Raw genomic sequence first — 18,609 nt, forward strand, 5'->3', positions numbered from 1 at the left:
CAATCTAACTAAAGTACCTGAAGAAACAGTATGAAAAATAAAAAGACAGAGGTAGAGATAGAGATAGAAATGAAATATTCTAACAAGTAATGAATAAATAATTTAAAGATAGAATTAAACAAAATAGAGATAAAAATAAGCATAGAGAGAAACAGAAACACACTCCAAAAAAGCATCAAGATCTTTGACTTGTAATTATTATGATCATTTAACACCAGATCTTAAATGCCTTTCCGGAATACATCATATCCCTATCCCTCTCCATACCCACCTCCATCTCCACCTCAATGTTTCTCCTCCCAGAGAACTCCGTTCCTCAGATAAGCCGCTCTTAGTTGTACCCTTCTCCTCCACTGCCAATTCCAGACTTTGTTCCTTTCATCTAGCTGGCTCCTATGCCTGGAATAAATGACCTGAGTTTGTCCGCCAAGCCCCTTCCCTTGTTTAAAAGCATACTGAAAACCCACCTTTTTGAAATAGCCTTCAATCCTTAACCCTATTCCTCTGCCCTCCAACCCAGCCAGCTGATTAACCGTTCCCCTTAACTGTATCCATGACATCCTGTTTGTCTTGGCTGTTTAGATTGTAAGCTCTTTCCAGCAGAGACTGTTTCTTCTTTGTGACTGTACAGCGATGCGTATGTCTGGTAGCATTATAGAAATAATTAATAGTAGTAGTAGTATGCTGTGGCACCAAAATATTTTAAAATGCAGTCAGGAAGACCATTATAAAATTATTCTCATAATGTACTTCTTGTGCATATTCTGAACCATTTCTTGTCTAAGCTGACAGTTCCTACAGTTACTGTATCAACTGGTCTGGTTTGGTTTTTTTATCAAAAGATTCAACTCAAATGATTTGCAAAAAATATATATATATGTATATACACATATACATATATTATCTAAAATCTCAGCTTTATTAATTTTTATTTGTTAAAAATAATACAAAAATGAAATACTTATAAATTAGTAAAGTGCTCAGTCCGTGTAACCAATAGTGCACTGATAACATGCAGCAAGGGCCATCATAGACTTTACTGTCCCTTTACCAACCTCCTACCAGATAGGGGCAGTAAAGTCTATGATGGCCCCAGATTAACCACTGCTGCATGTTATCAGTGCACTATTGGTTACACGGACTGAGCACTTTACTAATTTATAAGTATTTCATTTTTGTATTATTTTTAACAAAGAAAAATTAATAAAGCTGAGATTTTAGATAATATATGAATATATTATCCAGCAATTCAAATAATAACTCCCAATTTTTGTTATATACACATATACATACACGGTGTGACTACAGGTCTGATGCCTTTTGCCAATTGCATTTTTATTTTTATGTAGGAGTTAGTCTGCTGAATTCCAGGCTGGACACTTTTAACCAGTTGGTTTTGAACTTTTAACCAGTTGGTTTTGAACTTATATCCCAAAGCAGGATGCACAAAGCTCTGACAACCCAGTAGGAAGCAATTTTGATTTGCTGGGCTATGTTCAGCACAAATAGCGTGCTATTTGTGCTGAGTATCCAAGCAGAAGGGGGGGAAGAACTGTGCCGGGCACTTGAGCACAGGCCCAGTACAGTTCCTGTGATTGCCAGAACGCTTGAGCAAGTTCATTTTTGTCTTTTGTTGTTGTTGTTTCACCTGTGATGTGGCCACAGCTGATGTGTGTGTGTCTATTCCCTACTGTGCATTACGAGGAGTCCTTGTAAAGCATTTGCATAGGATTCTCAGTGGCTGCTACCATGATTGGTAAAAGCCCCTGTGAACCCTTTTGTGCATCAGAAGCTGAACCGCCATGCAAGTTTGACTGCCTACAACCAGTCTTACTTGCATGGCAAGCTTTTGAGCATCTCCCCCTGAAATCATTGTTGGAAGTCCCACGATGCAGTAGGATGGGATGATCCAAAATCCCGGACTGTCCCAAACTCTCTAGCCCTAACTTGACAGCTCTGAGTCTATGACACCTCTCTTTCTTTCCTTTCACCTGAATGGTTAAAGAGACTGAAGACTCTTTCACACTGAAGGGCATGTGACATAAGTTGCTTTTGGTCATCATGTTATTAGAAAGGGATCTATATTATTAAATATGCCTCTAGGGTTACTAAGCATGCTGTTAGATGTGGAGCTGCAATCTAAAAATAGTTGTCTGGCTGTTAAAGTAGCAAGAGGCCCAAATGGGAGACCTTAAATGGGTAATAATAAATAGTAGTAGTAAGGGAAAGGAATTGGAAGTTGTATACCGCTTTTTTGTAGTTACACAACCACACTAAAGTGGTTTACATATATAGAGGTACTTATTTTGTACCTAGGGTAATGGAGAATTAGGTGACTTGCCCAGGGTCACAAGGAGCAGCCCTGGGATTTCATCCCAGAACCTCTAGGTGCAGAGACAGCAGCTTTACCACTAGGCCACAAGTAAATAAATATTTCTTCTAGTGTAATAGGTGTCATTCTGGACAGTATGATATTCTCCCCATGCTCGCGAGCCATGTTGAAGGAATCCGTTTCAGGTTTTCAACTCCTCCTCATTCTCCAGAAGGCTCTGCCGCCCCCCTTCAGTTATTCCTTGTGGACGCGAGCCAGAAGGTGTGTTTCTGATCTGCTCTGTATGAGTCTATTCAAGAGACGTCCTTGTTGGATCTTATTGTCAAGATTGTTTTTCTTGTGGCCATTACATCAGCAAGACAAGTCTTAAAGTTGCAGGCCCTATGGTGCAGGTATCCCTTCCTCAAGATCACGGAGGTGGGACTTTCCATGTGCATGGTTCTGTTATTTTTGCCAAAGGTAGTTTTGACGTTTCATATTAATCTAGAGGTAAGATTGCCAACATTCATCAAAGAAAAGGACTGGATTCTGAGAAAGCTGGATGTGAGAAGAGTCCTCCTACGTTATCTAGAGGTTACCAATGAGTTTCAACCATCTATTTGTGCTCACCAGTCAGGCTGGACACAATAGACTAGTGTCTAAGGTGACCATTTCAAGATGGATACGAATGGCCATTTCATCAGTGTATATTGCCTGTGGCAAGCAATCATCAGTCTGCTTGAAAGTGCATTCTACAAGAAACGCAACCTCTTTGTAGGCGGAAGCTTGGGCGATTTTGCCTAAGGATATTTGTAGGGTAGTGATTGGTCTACTCTGCACCCATTCTTCAAGTTCTACAGAATGGATGTGGCAGCACAGGAGGATACCGTCTTTAGGTCATCAGTGTTATGAGCAGTTGCAGAGGTCCCACCCTAGATTAATGGGACTGCTTTCGTACATCCCTACTGTCTATAATGACACACCTATTGCATTAGAAAAAGAGATTAGGTTCTTACGTTGCTAATATCTTTTCTAGGTGTGTCATTCTGGAGCTGTGCCCTATCAATTATTTACTCCGCCTGCCTACTGATTCAATCCAAACTAAAATTTGGATATCAGTCAGATCTTAAGGGTATGAAGAATAATCTATTGCTTTAACACATTGGGGGAATATTTGAGCGCCATAAATGTTTCTGATTGGTATGGTTATTTCAATGTTTTGATTGTTCAATTAAAATGTTTAACATGTTTGTACTTTCAGAGCAGAACAGATTTGTAGATTGGGAAATCTCCCTTTACCCCTCCTTCTTATGTGTTCCTATGTAAGGCTATCGCCTGCTTTGGTACAAACTGAAGGGAGCAGCAAAGCCCTTTGGAGACAGAGGAGGAGTTGAAAACCTGAAATGGATTGCTTCTGCAAGACTCACGAGCATGGAGAAAATACCCTGCTGTCCAGAATGACTCATCTATGTATTAGAAAACATATTAGCAAGGTAAGAACTTAGGCTCAGTTTCTCAAAACTTTAACACAGTCACTAAACTGGTTTCCGATGGTTTAGCCTGTATGCATTTTAATGGCAGATTATCAAAACAACTTATCTCAGTCTTTAGCGAGCTTTTTAGCAGTCTCCAACACTGCCATGCAAATGGGCTCTTCAATAACGAAATTAGCACTCTGGTGGGTTCTTAAAAATCGCTGAGCCATTCTCCAAGAGTGGCGTCAGCTTTTGGTGACAAAAATCAGTGACTGGTTTGGGGGTGCCAGTACAGTGACAGCACTTTTAAAAATGCATCTTGTGGCGTGTGTTTTGACTGTGGCTAATGAAAAAAATTTAAAAATTATGCTTCTTGAGCGTGTGTATTATAGCCCCCTTTGGCAGCAGGAGAGATGCTGTCTTTCTCGCTCTCTCCCCCCCCACTGCCAACTGACACCCCCCACCGACACCCCCACTGCAGCAGGAGAGATGCGCCATATCTCTCGCCCAACTGACACCGCCCCCTTGCAGTCCAACCAACACCCCCCAATGTCTCCCCCCGCCAACCAACACCCCCCAACTCCCCTCGGCAGCAAGAGAAATGCCCAAGCTCTCCTGCTGCCATGCAACACCCCCCCCCCCCCGCCTTACCTTATTTTCAGATGGCTGGCCAGAGGAATGCCTACTCCCTCTGGCCAGCTGGCCCGCCTCTTCAAAATGGCGGGCCTTCCCCTCCCAGTGCATCCTGGGATGCACCAGGGAGGGGCCTAAGGCTCTGATTGGCCCAGACACATAAGGCCCCACCCATAGGAGGGGCGTTAAACAACCTGGGCCAGTCAGAGCCTTAGGGGAAGGCCCACCATTTTGAAACAGCCCGTCAGTTTTTTTAAGTGTTTTTTTAAAATTTAGCCCTTATTCTCTTATTACTCCCCAACTAAGAACAAAAATTTAGAAAGAATGATCTGCTTGTACAGCTATCAGCTAAGGGATATCCTTAATTCCAATTTTCATCAGTTGATATGATAATTTTAAAGATAAGTTAAATATACCTCCTTTGTTGTGGGGTGCTTAATTTGCTTCAGTATGTGTATGCCTGCTGCTAGTTTCTCTGTTAGCAATTCTCTAAGCCAGGGGTTCTCAACCCAGGACATACCCAGCTATTCAGGTTTTCAGGGTATTCACAATGAATATGCATGAGATAAAACCATGTGCACTTGCTTTGTAGGCAAATTTATCTTATACACTAGTATTTTAGCCCGTTACATTAACGGGTGCTAGAATATATGTCTGTCTGTCTTTATTTCTGTCTCTCTCTCCCTCCCGCTGTCTTTCTTTCTGTCTGTCTCTGTCCCTGGCCCCCTTTGTCTGTCTGTGTTTCTGTGTATCTCCCTGCCCCTGTGTCTTTCTTCTTTTCTTTCTGTCTCCCTTCCTTCCGCTGTCTGTCTGTCTGTCTTTCTATCTATCTGTCTCTCTCCCTGCCTCTTATGTAGTAGTATTTCTCTCCCACCACTTCCCTGTGCAGCAGCCAAAGCAGCATACCCTCCCCCTCCATTTCCCTCCCCCCACACCACTTCCCTGTGCAGCAACAGTAGCGTTTCCTCTACCCCACTTTCCCTTCCCGCGGTCTGTCTGGCTCCCTTAGTCCCTTACGGCCCCCCATTCCCTTCCCACGGTCCCGACTATGAACCTGGCGATTCCAGCAGCATGTGCAGCAATCTACACACGCTGCTTCGGGTCCTTCTAATGCTCTGATTTACTCTGGCATGTCCCTGATGACATCATCAGAGACGCGGCAGAGCAAATCAGGGCAGTAGAAGGGCCCGAAGCAGTGTGTGAAGACTGCTGCACACGCTGCTGGAATCGCCAGGTTCTTAGTCGGGACCGCGGGAAGGGAAGGGGGGAGGGGCGGCAAGGGACTAAGTGAGCTGTCAGACGTCGGGAAGGGATGGGAGGGTCAGACCGGCGAAAAAACCTTACCGCATGGGGAGCCGGCAAAGGAAAGTTTTCTGCTGCTGCGAGTGTGGGGGTCTGTTAAGCGCGCATGCGCCACAGACATACGGAACACGCAGATAGGAGTGTGCATGCGCAGCTAGCGTTTTATTATATAGGCTATTCATTCTGGGTATCCTGAAACCCTGGCTGGGTTGAGAATCACTGCCCATGACATCCATTTGTGTAGAGGTCAAAGTCTGTTAATATTTAGAATTTTTTTTTAACTGTTCATCAGAGGTTCAGAAATCCCTTAGATTACAATAATATCTTATCTGGTCATCTGAAATAACAGTTTACTCTTATTTTCTTTGTTTTCTATTTGAATCCATCTGTCCATGGAATGTGATTTGTTTCTCTCTCCCTATATTTAAGTAATGTAAATGGTTTTACTTTTCTTCTTTAAAATAATCTTTTATTTCCTTTGCTCAAAGTTTGATCTTTGATATAAATATAAAATGCAATAAATAAAAAAGTGGAAAAAAAAGAAATCTCACAAACTTTTTACACAGTGGCACACTAAACTCAGGACCGCATCTACAGGGCCTCTGAGCATGCGTGGACGTTAACTGGTACCAAAACAAGGAAAACTGCAGAAACATGTACAATGATGCAGGCTAAATTTATTATATCAAATAATTGCGTGCGGTTAATAATACTACTTTAAAAACAAACCGAGGAACCCAACACGGTGTTTCAATTAACATGCCTTCATCAGGGGTCCCAGGTCGATAGGGAATCAAATGAAACCACAAATAAAAAACTATAGCCTTTGCAAAAACAAACACCGAAGAGCAATCTGTGTGTGAACTCCTGATGAAGGCGTTTGTTTTTAAGGTGGTATTATTGTTATTATTTATTTATTTATATTGTTTTACAAGTTGAATAAACAATACTTGAAAGGTAATATAACAATTTAAAGAAGAAACAAATGGTAAAATTATAAAATAATTCCAAACTAATAACTATAACTAAAGCCCACATAAGGTGGTATTATTAACCGCACTCAATTATTTGATATAATAAATTTAGCCTGCATCATTGTACGTGTTTCTGCAGTTTTCCTTGTTTTGGTTTCGCATCCTTTACTGCAGACCTTGTTGGTCCTCCCCTTTTGTTTGTTCTGGACGTTAATTGGTAAGATCACACGCGTGTGTGATGTCATCACATCAATGTCTGTGCATGCTCAGAAGCCCTGAGATCCAGGGCCTTCCAAAATCCAGACAAATTGCCAGGTTTTGGAAATCCTTCCATCCCTGGGGGGAGGGGAGGAGGAGTCTCTTTTGTGGCACACCTGAAATCTCACCACGACATACAGTTTGTGATACACTGCCTTAGATAGGTTGGGCTGGATTCTAGTAACGGTGCCATCAGCTAGCGCCTCCAGAAACAGCACCGGCTGCATGTCAATCACAAATAGGTGCCATTAAGAGAACTGCAGCTTACGTCTAACTTAGGTGCCGGTAATGCAGGCCAAGATTTGCAGAGAATGCGTCTACAGAGGTCATTTCTGTCATAAACCACACCTAATTTGACCTTATGTGCTATTAGTCACCTCTGTAGACATAATTACGGCATCCGTTTTTGAGTAGAGATATTTTTAAATTACTTTATAATTTGTTTTAAATGATGCGGTCAATTACCACACCAATTAACACTAATTTAAACAATTAGGTGGCAGTAGGTGCCCTTCTGCTGCCTAATTTATGACGCTGTTTAGAGAATTTGGGTCCGTTTTGTATATTTGTAGTAATTCCTAACTCTTAGCTCCTGATTATGAAAAGCAGAGCTTACAAAGTTCTGACTTTTTCTTTGCATATGTTTGACTTTATACCATCCTAAAATTATGATTAAGGGGTCCTTTTATCAAGCCGCGCTAGCAGGGTTAGCGCGTCAGACATTTCATCACGCGCTAACCCCCGCAGCCGGCTAAACAACTAGCACGGCAGGCAGTTTAATGCACGTTAAACCCCTACTACAGCTTGATAAAAGGACCCCTAAATCTTTCCCCAAAGGCACAAACTGTAGTATGACTCTTGACTTCCAATGTGTTTGAATATATCTCTGTCTGGAGCAGGAGTGTCAAAGTCCCTCCTCGAGGGCTGCAATCCAGTCAGGTTTTCAGGATTTCCCCAATGAATATGCATGAGATCTATTAGCATACAATGAAAGCAGTGCATGCAAATAGATCTCATGCATATTCATTGGGGAAATCTTGAAAACCTGACTGGATTGCAGCCCTCAAGGAGGGACTTTGACACCCCTGATCTAGAGAAAAGAAACAAACTCCAGGATGATATCTAGAGCAAGAAAACAATGTTTTACATTTTCATGATGGTTCATATTAAATGATATATTTTATGGGAATCATGTTTTATATCTTCCTCTATTGTGACTCACAAAATTACCTGATAATTACAGGATGACAGTGTAGACTTGATTTTCATATCTTGTGAAAGTTCTGCATACTTACTAAATTAATATGACTACGGTAGTTTGCTTGCCAACAAGCACCAAGAGCTATGGAGCAAGACTAGTGATATAGGGGGTCTTTTATAAGGCACGCTAGCTGATTTAGTGCGTGCTAACTAGAACTAGAAATTCTGGAAAGTTCATCTTCCCTACTCCAAAGGCCTGTCGTTTTAAAACCTTTTTAGACAGGACTTTGGAGTATCCATCTGGGAAGATGAACTCCTGGCTAAGTCCAATGATTGCTCAATCTAATTCTTTCTTCACATTTAGGAAATCATTAAAGACCGATTTATTTGATAAATAATATTAATTTTGATATATTTTTAAATGAGTTTCTATTCTTATTGTCACAGTATATTTTAAATAATTTTTAATATTGTACTTGAATGTTTTAATAATTGGATTACTTTTACCATATAATCTTAGACTGTACGTAGATCGTGTGTTCTATGAAACTGTACCATGTGCTGAAATGTTTCAGTATTTTTCCTGTTGTGAACTGTTCAGAACTACTGGTAGGGAGGTATACAAGAAAATAAATTAACAACGCGTCCGTGGAATATAATGGGCACGGTAAATCAGTTAGCGCGCCTTAGTAAAAGACCTCCATAGTTTTGAAACAGATACATGTATAGCCAAACTCACAAAGATTATATTAGCTGTGGGATGAAGTTATTCTCTGTCAGAACTTTTTCAATACAGCGAGGAACCGTCCTAAAGAATTATTTTCCACTGTGAAGTCATTGACACAGGAAGATCCCTGAAAAAGACTTAACACCACAAGCTTCCTTCTTTCCTCCCACTAACTCCCCGACCCCCCGAAACAACCTGCTCTACTCTTTATTTTCCCTGAAAATGACCAGATATCTTTTTGTAATACACCTTTTATAACTCTTTTGTAATCCGCCTTGAACCACAAGGTAATGGCGGAATAGAAATCCCTAATGTAATGTAATGTAATATACACAGTGTGATCCAATTAATAGGGTGAGAGAAAGTTAAGTTTTTTTCCCCCTCAGAACTCCCCAGAATTGAATGGGAGCCTGAGAGAAAGGCAGAAGCTTTGCTTATACAAAAAATATCTGTATGCAAAAAAAGCAGACTCTGGGAAGCAGAGTTCAGTAAAAAAACAAACCCCTATCCCAAAAATCTCTACCTGAAGAAGCAACAGTCAGCACCCTGGGAAGAGCCAAATGAAATGAATACTATGAGCTTTGGAGGAGATGCAAACAGTATCCTTCAGTAAGGCAGACAAGCCAAGCCCAGTTCAGCCTATCCCAGATGAGAGTGGTATAAACATGCAGGGAAATGTAGTTCATAGTAGAGAATGACACGAGGACAAATATTCCCTGTCCCCGTGGGAACTCATTTTCCCATCCCAGAGAGTTTTTTTCCTTTCCCTGCCAAATTCCTGTAAGCTCTGTCCTCATTTGCACAAGCCTCAAACACTTTAAAATCATAAGTGTTCGAGGCTTGTGCAATTAAGGCAGAGCTTACAGAAATGGGGCAAGGACAGGGACAGCAACAAAACTCGCGGGGATGGGAAAAAATTGTTCCTGTGTCATTCTCTAGTCCATAGCTCAAGCCACCAATAGAGGAGGCGGACAGCTCTGACATTCTTCCTAGGGAAAGGGTTGTGGCTCAGAAGAGCCCTGAGAGCCTTAAACAGCATTCTTCAGGAGAACAGAGAGGAGGCAGGATCTCTCGATGGAAAGAGATATTCCTTCTGACTTTGTTGCTGACAAGTGTTGGGACAGAAGACCAGATGCTTGAGACCACTGGAAGGATAATGATTATTGAGGATTCCTGAGGTGAAGACGAGCAAATTGGATCAGATATACTGCGGAGGCCATGTGACCTAGAAGTCAAAACATTGGATGATATAGTATTGGGTGATGTGACATGCCTTCAGGTGGTGACGAGATTTCCTGGCAGAGCTGAAGTAGTGTGGTGAGTCTCTGCTGAAGAAGGAAAGCACATGTCTGGTTTGTGGCTAGAAGAACCCCAATAAACTCCAAAGTCTGAATGAGCTTTATTTGGGATTTGGGGTAATTGACTGCAAATCCCAAGAATTTGAGAAGTTGAATTGTTGCATTCAAAGCCTGCTGAGCCTTTTGGGGTGTGGAGGTTTTGATTAACCAGTCATCAAAGTAAGGGAAAATATGGAAACTGTATGAGTGAGGTACCGCTGCCACTACCACCAAGTTCTTGGTGAACACACTGGGTGCTGATGCTAGTATAAATGAGAGCACTTTGCACTGGAAATAGCATGTTTCCATACGAAAGCAAAGGTATTTTCTGTGAGCAGGGAGAATAGAAATATGCGTGTACGCTTCTCTTAGGTCTAGAGAGCATAGCCAGTCATTCTTTTCTAAAAGAGGTAATAGGGTTCCCAGAGAGAACATCCAAAACTTCTACTTCACCAGGTACTTGTTTAGTGCTCTGAGGTCTAGAATTGTACAAATACCTCCAGATTTCTTTGGGATAAGGAAGTACCTCAAGTCGAACCCCTTGCCTTTCTCCTGCAGTGGAACTTTTTCTATTACATTGAACTGGAGGAGGGCTGAGAGTTCCAGGTGAAGAACTCTTTGATGGGAGTTGAAAGAAGGCTCTCTTGGAGGGTGGTTCGGTGGTTTCTTCTGTAGATGAAGGGCATATCCTTGGCTCTTGAAGGACCCATTGATCTGATGTTATGAGGATTTAGCACGGTTGGTAATGGATAAGCCTGACTCCTATTGTGAGAGTCTGAGGTGTGGGTTGAGAAACGCCAGCTAAACTCTAGGAAAGAGTCAAAATGACTGCTCTTGTTTAGGTTGAGTAGTTGCAGAAGTTTTCAGTTGCTTGTGTGTCTTTGATTAGATGTTTGCGTAAACACAGGCGGCAGACAGTATTTACTTCTGGAATAGTATGAAGCACACGTGTAGGCTGAGCTTTTGAGAAGGAAAGAGTGGTCATAAAAGCAGTATGTCTTTCAATGCTCCTATTAACCAGCTTCCATGTGCATTCTATGTGATATTTTCTCCAAATAATACTATTTTGAGCCATTCTTTTTTCTGCTACATCTCCCATGTACAGTCACACACTTGCCCCCTCTTTTACAAAACTGCAATAGCAGTTTTTAGCACGGGGAGCCACGCTGAATGGCCCACACTGCTCCCGCCACTCATTGAGTCCCTATGAGCGTCGGGAGAAGCGCGGCTCCCTGCGCTAGAAACTGCTATCTCAGTTTCATAAAAGGAGGCCATGGTTAATAAGTGGTCTGAGGCATTTGGTTCCAGGAATATACAACTATTGCAAAAGTATCTATGAGAATTTAATAACATTTTTATTTTGCACATAAATTTAATGTACTTTTGCATAATTTTAACATTTTGAATGTATGATTCCCTGGGATATATTTAATACCTCCTCAAAGCATGTGTACAAATAATATCCTAGACTTTATTGATTTTCAGAGAAGTAGAACTTGACAGTGTTACTTTAATGCACAATTGTAAAGCCACATGATGCTAGAAATTTTAAGAAATTCCATGACTTACAATATTATATATGAAGTATTACCTCTTTGTTCTAAAAGACAAAAGTAGCCCTAGAAGTGTTCACTGGACTTCAGAGGTTCAGCTTTGTTATGTTTATAGTACTGCATTTATCCTCATAGGTTCCACATACTTACCAAAGCGAAGCGAATCAAAATGCCCCTCAGCAATGAAAAGAATTCTATAAGTGAAGCCATGATTAGTGATTCTGACTCTTCAGGACTGTCTGAAAGCACAGCATCATCCAGTGATTATGACAGTTCAAGGCAAAGTTTCACTAGTGACTCTTCAAGCAAACCCAGCTCTCCAGCCTGTAAGTTATTTAATTCTAAGCATCTGTATTTGAGTAGATCTGTGTTTTGTTTCAAATCTATGACTTCTTTATAAAGAACACGCTTATGAATACTTGATATAGTCGGCATTCATTCTGTTCCTTATGATATATATATCAGTCTCCCAGATCCTGAGCAGGGCCACCACATACTCAAATATATCTCATATTATGTGGCTTTATGCTCCAACTCGTCACTGGATCAATTTAATATTGCTTATTAACTATCTTCTTATTTATTTAATAGTTTTGTACTAAAAAGTACTTGGCTGTATGGTTTTGCCTCACACAGGGATAGATACAGTGACATGTTTCACCCATAGAGTTTTACATAGGTTTATTCAAGGCTACTATTCCCTATATAAAACTTTAAGCCATTCAAACAAACTACAGAGTCTAGTGAGCCACGGTAGAGGTTTTTACCACAGGCCGGCAAAGTAAATGCTTTGCTGATGTTCATAGAATTCCTATGAGTGTTGGAAACTTCTACCTGGGCCAGTGGCATAGTGAGTGTGAGTGGCGCCCCTCCCCTCTTCTCCACCCCTCTCCACCCCCATCTGCTCCTTCCCTCGTACCGCTTTAACATTCACGGCGCAGGATCACATGATGCAGTAGGCTAAGGCAGACATGTGCTGCCTGAGCTCCCGGGCCCCGAGTCGCCGTTCACCCCACACAGCTACCTGGCCTTGATACGAGCCAGCCGGGAGGTACCCTTTACCATTTTGTGCCACATGGACAGGTTTCTTGTGTCCCCGGTGCCGCAGATGGCCACACGCAATGCTAAAAAAGATTGCGAATGGCAACTGCCGGGGGCAGACAAAATGGCGCTGGGAACTCCAGCCGCAGTCAGTCAGCTCGCGCCTGAAGCGCTGCAGGACATCACGCAGGCTGTCACCAAGGTATTGAGCGCCTTTCCGACCAATTACAGTGGCTAGAAAACATGCTAGCGGACACTAACTGCCGCATCGCAGAAGTAGAGGCTCGCGTGTCTAAACTGGAAGACACTCGTGGAGACCAGGATAAAACCATGCACGACCTGCAAGCTCTTTCCCAGGCGCAAGCTGAGCGGATTGAAGACCTGGAGAACCGTTCCCGCAGGTCTAATCTTCGCTTTCTTGGCATACCAGAGACAGTATCGGGGTCTACCCTATGTGGCTGGATGCAACCTTCCCCATGAAGGAGGATCTAGGTCCTATCTGTCTGGAACGGGCACATCGTATGGGCAGAGAGCAAAACCGAGAGGCGCGCCCGAGGATGATCATCGTCAAACTGCTTAATTATAACCATAAAGTTGAAATACTGCGACAGTATAAGCAGCTTCGAGATTATTTGAAATATGAAGATTCGGAAGTGCACATCTTTCAGGATTACTCAGCGGCGCTGACTGAAAAAAGAAAATTGTTTTATCTGCTTTGCTCCACATTGGCAGATAAAAAGATATGGTTTATGTTTACCTACACAGCAATTCTGCGCATACATCACCAAGGCTAGTGGCATACCTTTGATTCTTCTCTGGAGGCAGCGAACTACTTGAGCACCCATGTACTCCAATCACAGGATCTCAATTGACAGTATTGAAAATGTTGGGGCTGTTCTCCCTAGAGAAGAGGAGACTTAGAGGAGACATGATAGAAACCTTCAAAATCCTGAAGGGCATAGAGAAGGTGGACAGGGACAGATTCTTCAGACTGTGGGGAACCACAAGTACAAGGGGTCACTCGGAGAAATTGAGAGGGGACAGGTTTAGAACAAATGCGAGGAAGTTCTTTTTTACCCAGAGGGTGGTGGACACATGGAACGCACTTCCAGAGGTTGTGATAGGCCAGAGCACAGTACAGGGATTCAAGGAAGGTTTAGATAGGTTCCTAAAGGATAAGGGGATTGAGGGGTACAGATAGAAGCAGAAGTAGGTTATAGAAATGGTCAGGAACCACTTCACAGGTCATAGACCTGATGGGCCGCCGCAGGAGCGGACCGCTGGGCGCGATGGACCTCTGATCTGACCCAGTGGAGGCAACTTCTTATGTTCTTATTGGGTGATATAGTTTGGTTATTAATGGGCACTGTTGTTTAACATTTAGTTTTGTTGCGGTGTGGCTCAATGATTCCCTGTTTTTGGGGGGTCTTCAGCTACACAGCCTCACTTATTGCATAGGTTCTTCTAATCCGATCTGCTGTTTTACTTCAGTGTGTAACAGAATTATATCCTGGAATGTATCGGTTATTACTTCCCCTATTAAAAGAACTAAAATACTGACCCAGTTGAAATGTCATAAGGCCAATATAGTCTGCTTGCAGGAAATCCGCCTGACTGATCTAGAACATTCCAAATTAAAGAGATTCTGGGTGGGCGCAGTATATGCAGCATCCTCCCTGCAGAAGCGAGCGGGTGTAGCCATTTTAATTCGTAGGCCCTTGCTTTTGTGGCCCGAGTTATAGAAAGTGATCCTCAGGGCAGATACTTGTTGCTTTATTTGACGGTGGGAATGTACTCGTTCTACCTTTTGAACATTTACGCTCCTAACATCTATGACCACTTTTTTGAACGTATTACAGCCATGTTGCTGGAGCAAGTGACAGATACCATCTTTCTGGCGGGTGACTATAATCAAAACCTGGACCCGAATAGTGACCGCTCTTCTCCGGGGACGTCCACAGGGGCGGCTCAGAGGCGAGGTATCCCGTATCTTTGTGCAACATTGGACTTGGTCGATCCGTGGTGCCTACCTACTACACCCGACAGAAAAAGACTATATACATAGGTCGCAGGCGCATAGCACACTTTCCAGAATAGATTACATTCTGTCCAGCAGCCGGGCCTTTCTTAATATAGACTCCGCAGTTATTGGCCCCACGGTGATCTCAGATCACGCCTTGATTTGGATAGATGTGAATGTGGGCGTTGGACTACGAGGCCTGACCCATTGGCGTTTTCCTAGTTACTTGTATCGGGATGACCATTTTAAAAAATACTTGAAAAATAAATGGGAAGAGTTTGTAGAGTTTAATGGTCAGCACCGGCAAGACCCCATACTATTCTGGAGCACAGCTAAGGTGGTTCTTAGAGGGGATTGTATTGCATATGTTATTGATCGCAATAGATGCTTGTCTAGAGGTATTGTTCGTTTGGAACAAGAACTAACTGTAGCTAAACAATGGTATACTCAATAGCTGTCCCGTGCACACAAGGAGCACCTTATCTCCATGGAGACGACCCTTAATTCATATATACATGGCTGCTCCCTTTGACTTAAGAACTTCTTTAGCTTCTCAGGATTGTCAAAGCTAAGTGTTTTATTATCCAGTGTTACTTTCATGACTGCTGGATACAATAAACCGTATTTAGCTCCAATTTCTCTTAGTGAAGGTCTTAAATCCAAAAAACTGCTTCCTCCTCTGTGCCGTGGATTTTGCAAAATCTGGAACAACATGTATCCTGGCATCCTGGCACCACAGATTTTGATTCTCCTTTGCTAGCCTAATAATCTCTAGGGCGTGCTGATAACTTAGCAGTTTAAAAATTATCAGACGAGGTCCAACAAATTTATCAGGTCTTCTAATCGGGACTCTATGTGCCCTCTCAATTTCGATTGGATGTTTTGATTTAAAAGGCATTGGCGATACAGAATGGAAAATATAAAAATTTTATTAAAATATGGGAGCCATTAACATCTTTTTGTCATGATTAAATGCCATTTTTCTTTTAATTATACACCACTTAATGTTGGGTGGGGGAGGGTTTCAAGTGTAGGGTTTATGATCTTATAATGAATAATGGGCTTTGAGGGAGGGTGGGGGGAGGGTTATATTTCTATCTATAGGATATAATGATAAGTTGTTCAAGTGGTCAAATTAATAGTGTTTATTATGAATTTCTGTACACTTGATGAAAGTTTAAAAATCAATAAAGAATTAAAAAAAAAAATAAAATTCATATATACATGAGCGCACAGTCAAGATGTTATTTTACCAGAAGTTTCAATACTATCATTACGGGAACCGATCGGGGAAATTGTTGGCACGTTTGACTAACATTCACAGCGCAAGCAGCAACCCCAACCTGCTACTTGCGCCAGCATCTGTTCATCCTCTGATGTTGCTTCCTAGGTGCGAGTCCAGGAAATAACTTCAGAGGAAGAGGCAACGCTGGCGCGAGCAGCAAGTTGGGATTGCTGCTCATGCCGTAAACATTAAAGAGGTATGGAGGAAGGGAAGGAGCGTGTGCGCATAGTAGTAGGGGGTAAGGAAGGAATGGGGCGGAGAGGAGGATGGGTGCCTAAGGCAGACTGCCCCTGCTCCCTCTTACTCTTACTTTGTAAAAGGAGTCCTAAATAAACTGGTTATTGTATTTAAGTAAAAATTTTCACTAATTTTACCTAATTATATCTGATGCTTGCAGTATAAAGTAAAATCAGAAACAAGATAAAATGACAAATTCTCAGTAAACCAAATGAAATAATAAAACTTGAAACAGGATTTTGCTATTGCAACCCTCGTCATGCAAATAGTAGATTATTTTATCTTAAATTTTGCTGTTAAGTGAATATAGCCTATGAGAACAGTGGAGTTACCTGTGTTTGTTGAACTGGTTACTGATCGCCTGTCAAACAGAACATTAATAAGTTGGGTCACTTGAAACGGAGATAAAGTTGAAGCTGGTTGCAATTCTTTTTGAATAGACATATGCCTCTTCAGGTAAGCTCTGGACTGCATTGCCAGAGGTTGTGATAAGAGCGGCTAGCGTAGCTGGTTTTAAAAAAGATTTGGACAATTTCCTGGAAGAAGAGTCCATAGTCTGTTATTGAGAAAGACATGGGGGAAGCCACTGCTTGCCCTGGATCGGTAGCATGGAATGTTGCCAGGTACTAGTGACCTGGATTGGCCATCGTGAGTTTGAGCTACTGGGCTTGATGGATCATTGGTCTGACCCAGTAAGGCAGGGGTGTCCAATGTCGGTCCTCGAGGGCCGCAATCCAGTCGGGTTTTCAGGATTTCCCCAATGAATATGCATGAGATCTATTTGCATGCACTGCTTTCAATGCATATTCTTTGGGGAAATCCTGAAAACCCGACTGGATTGCGGCCCTCGAGGACCGACATTGGACACCCCTGCAGTAAGGCTATTCTTATGTCAAGTGTTATGATAATAATAAAAGATGAAGATGCAAGTGATGAATTAGATCACACAGCTTTTAATTTAGATGATAATAACAATGATAATGATAAATAAAGTATTCTGCACTATACGGAACTCAAGTTTTCAGACAGATTCCCTTGATCAATATCTCAGACCCAGTCAAGAGACATCAGTAATATTGCAGCCTGACCTGATTTGAAGGAGCTTCTTAATCAGACTGAGCAATCCACTTTCTGCCATAAAGTAGTTGAACATCTTTTTTAGCTGTGCTGTTTTAATAATGATTCACAAGCACACTCGCATGAGTGATAGTCATTTTCAAAATTGAGTTATACTAAAAGCAAAGTGGATTGCACTGTAAAGCAATAAAGTTATTGGGATAAAAATATACCGTATTTTTTGCTCCATAAGACGCACCTGACTATAAGACGCACCCTAGATTTAGAGGAGGAAAACAAGAAAAAAATATTCTGAACCAAATTCTCCCTGCCAGGCTCTATACTCTGTCCCCCCCCTCTGGTGGTCTAGTGGTAGGCCAGGACAGGGCAGGCAGGCCTGGTGGCCTAGTGACAGGCAGGCAGGCTTGTTCCATACTCCCATGTCCCCCTCCCCAGTACCTTAAATCATCCCATACCCCCCACTTACCCCCAGTACCTTAAATCATCCCCTATAACCCCATGTACCCCCCCAGTACCTTAAATCATCCCCCATACCCCCCGTGCCCTTTTAAACATCCCCGTACCTTTTAAATCGTACACCCCTGTACATCTAAATGCTAAGCCCACCCAAAACACACCTCTTATACGTCCACTTAACATTTAGATGTCCTGGAGGGTGAATACTTTGTAAGATGTCTGCAAACTTAAATTTTGAAAATTGATACTTGGCTGTTTTGGTGATTTAAAACATCCAAGTGCCAATTTATGCTATTTTTGGACATCTTTATTTTTTTTTTAAATTGAGCCCTATAGTCTGCAAATAAATAAATTTAACATCTTATTTTCTTTTGTTTGTAGTTAAGTTTATTATGAATTGGTGTTTTATAATCTAACTGGGGTCCAAAATGCTCTATGCAAAAGAAAAAACCAAGTTTGCCTCATAGATGCTGACAATGTACATCTTATTCTCCAAGACCAAATTTGTGGCCATTGAGATGCTGAAATCTGATGCTTAATCTCAATGCTCCAAATATCCCTAAGACCATTTTTAGGTTTTTTATTAACCAATTCACTAATAACTTTTTTTTCTTTTGCATAGAGCATTTTGGACCCCAGTTAGAGTACAAAAGTTGAATAGTTCATTGTCTAATAGATGCTGGCATTGTAATCTTGATATAGGGACTTTGGATCATCTATTAT

General features: G+C 41.9%; 1 protein-coding gene across 3 annotated transcripts in view; it reads left to right on the forward strand.

The window, feature by feature from the left end:
* The window catches only part of TCP11L2 (t-complex 11 like 2), a 78,480-nt gene that overhangs the window by 5,913 nt on the left and 53,958 nt on the right, over positions 1-18,609 (forward strand). For all 3 annotated transcript variants that reach the window (XM_033952648.1, XM_033952647.1, XM_033952646.1), the window contains exon 2: positions 11,906-12,096. In XM_033952648.1, coding sequence (XP_033808539.1) covers positions 11,940-12,096 — 157 coding nt within the window. In that variant the 5' untranslated portion in view covers positions 11,906-11,939. The remainder of the gene's footprint in view (positions 1-11,905; positions 12,097-18,609) is intronic.

The sequence above is a fragment of the Geotrypetes seraphini genome, chromosome 7 (assembly GCF_902459505.1).
Source record: "Geotrypetes seraphini chromosome 7, aGeoSer1.1, whole genome shotgun sequence".
Taxonomy (NCBI): Eukaryota; Metazoa; Chordata; class Amphibia; order Gymnophiona; family Dermophiidae; genus Geotrypetes; species Geotrypetes seraphini.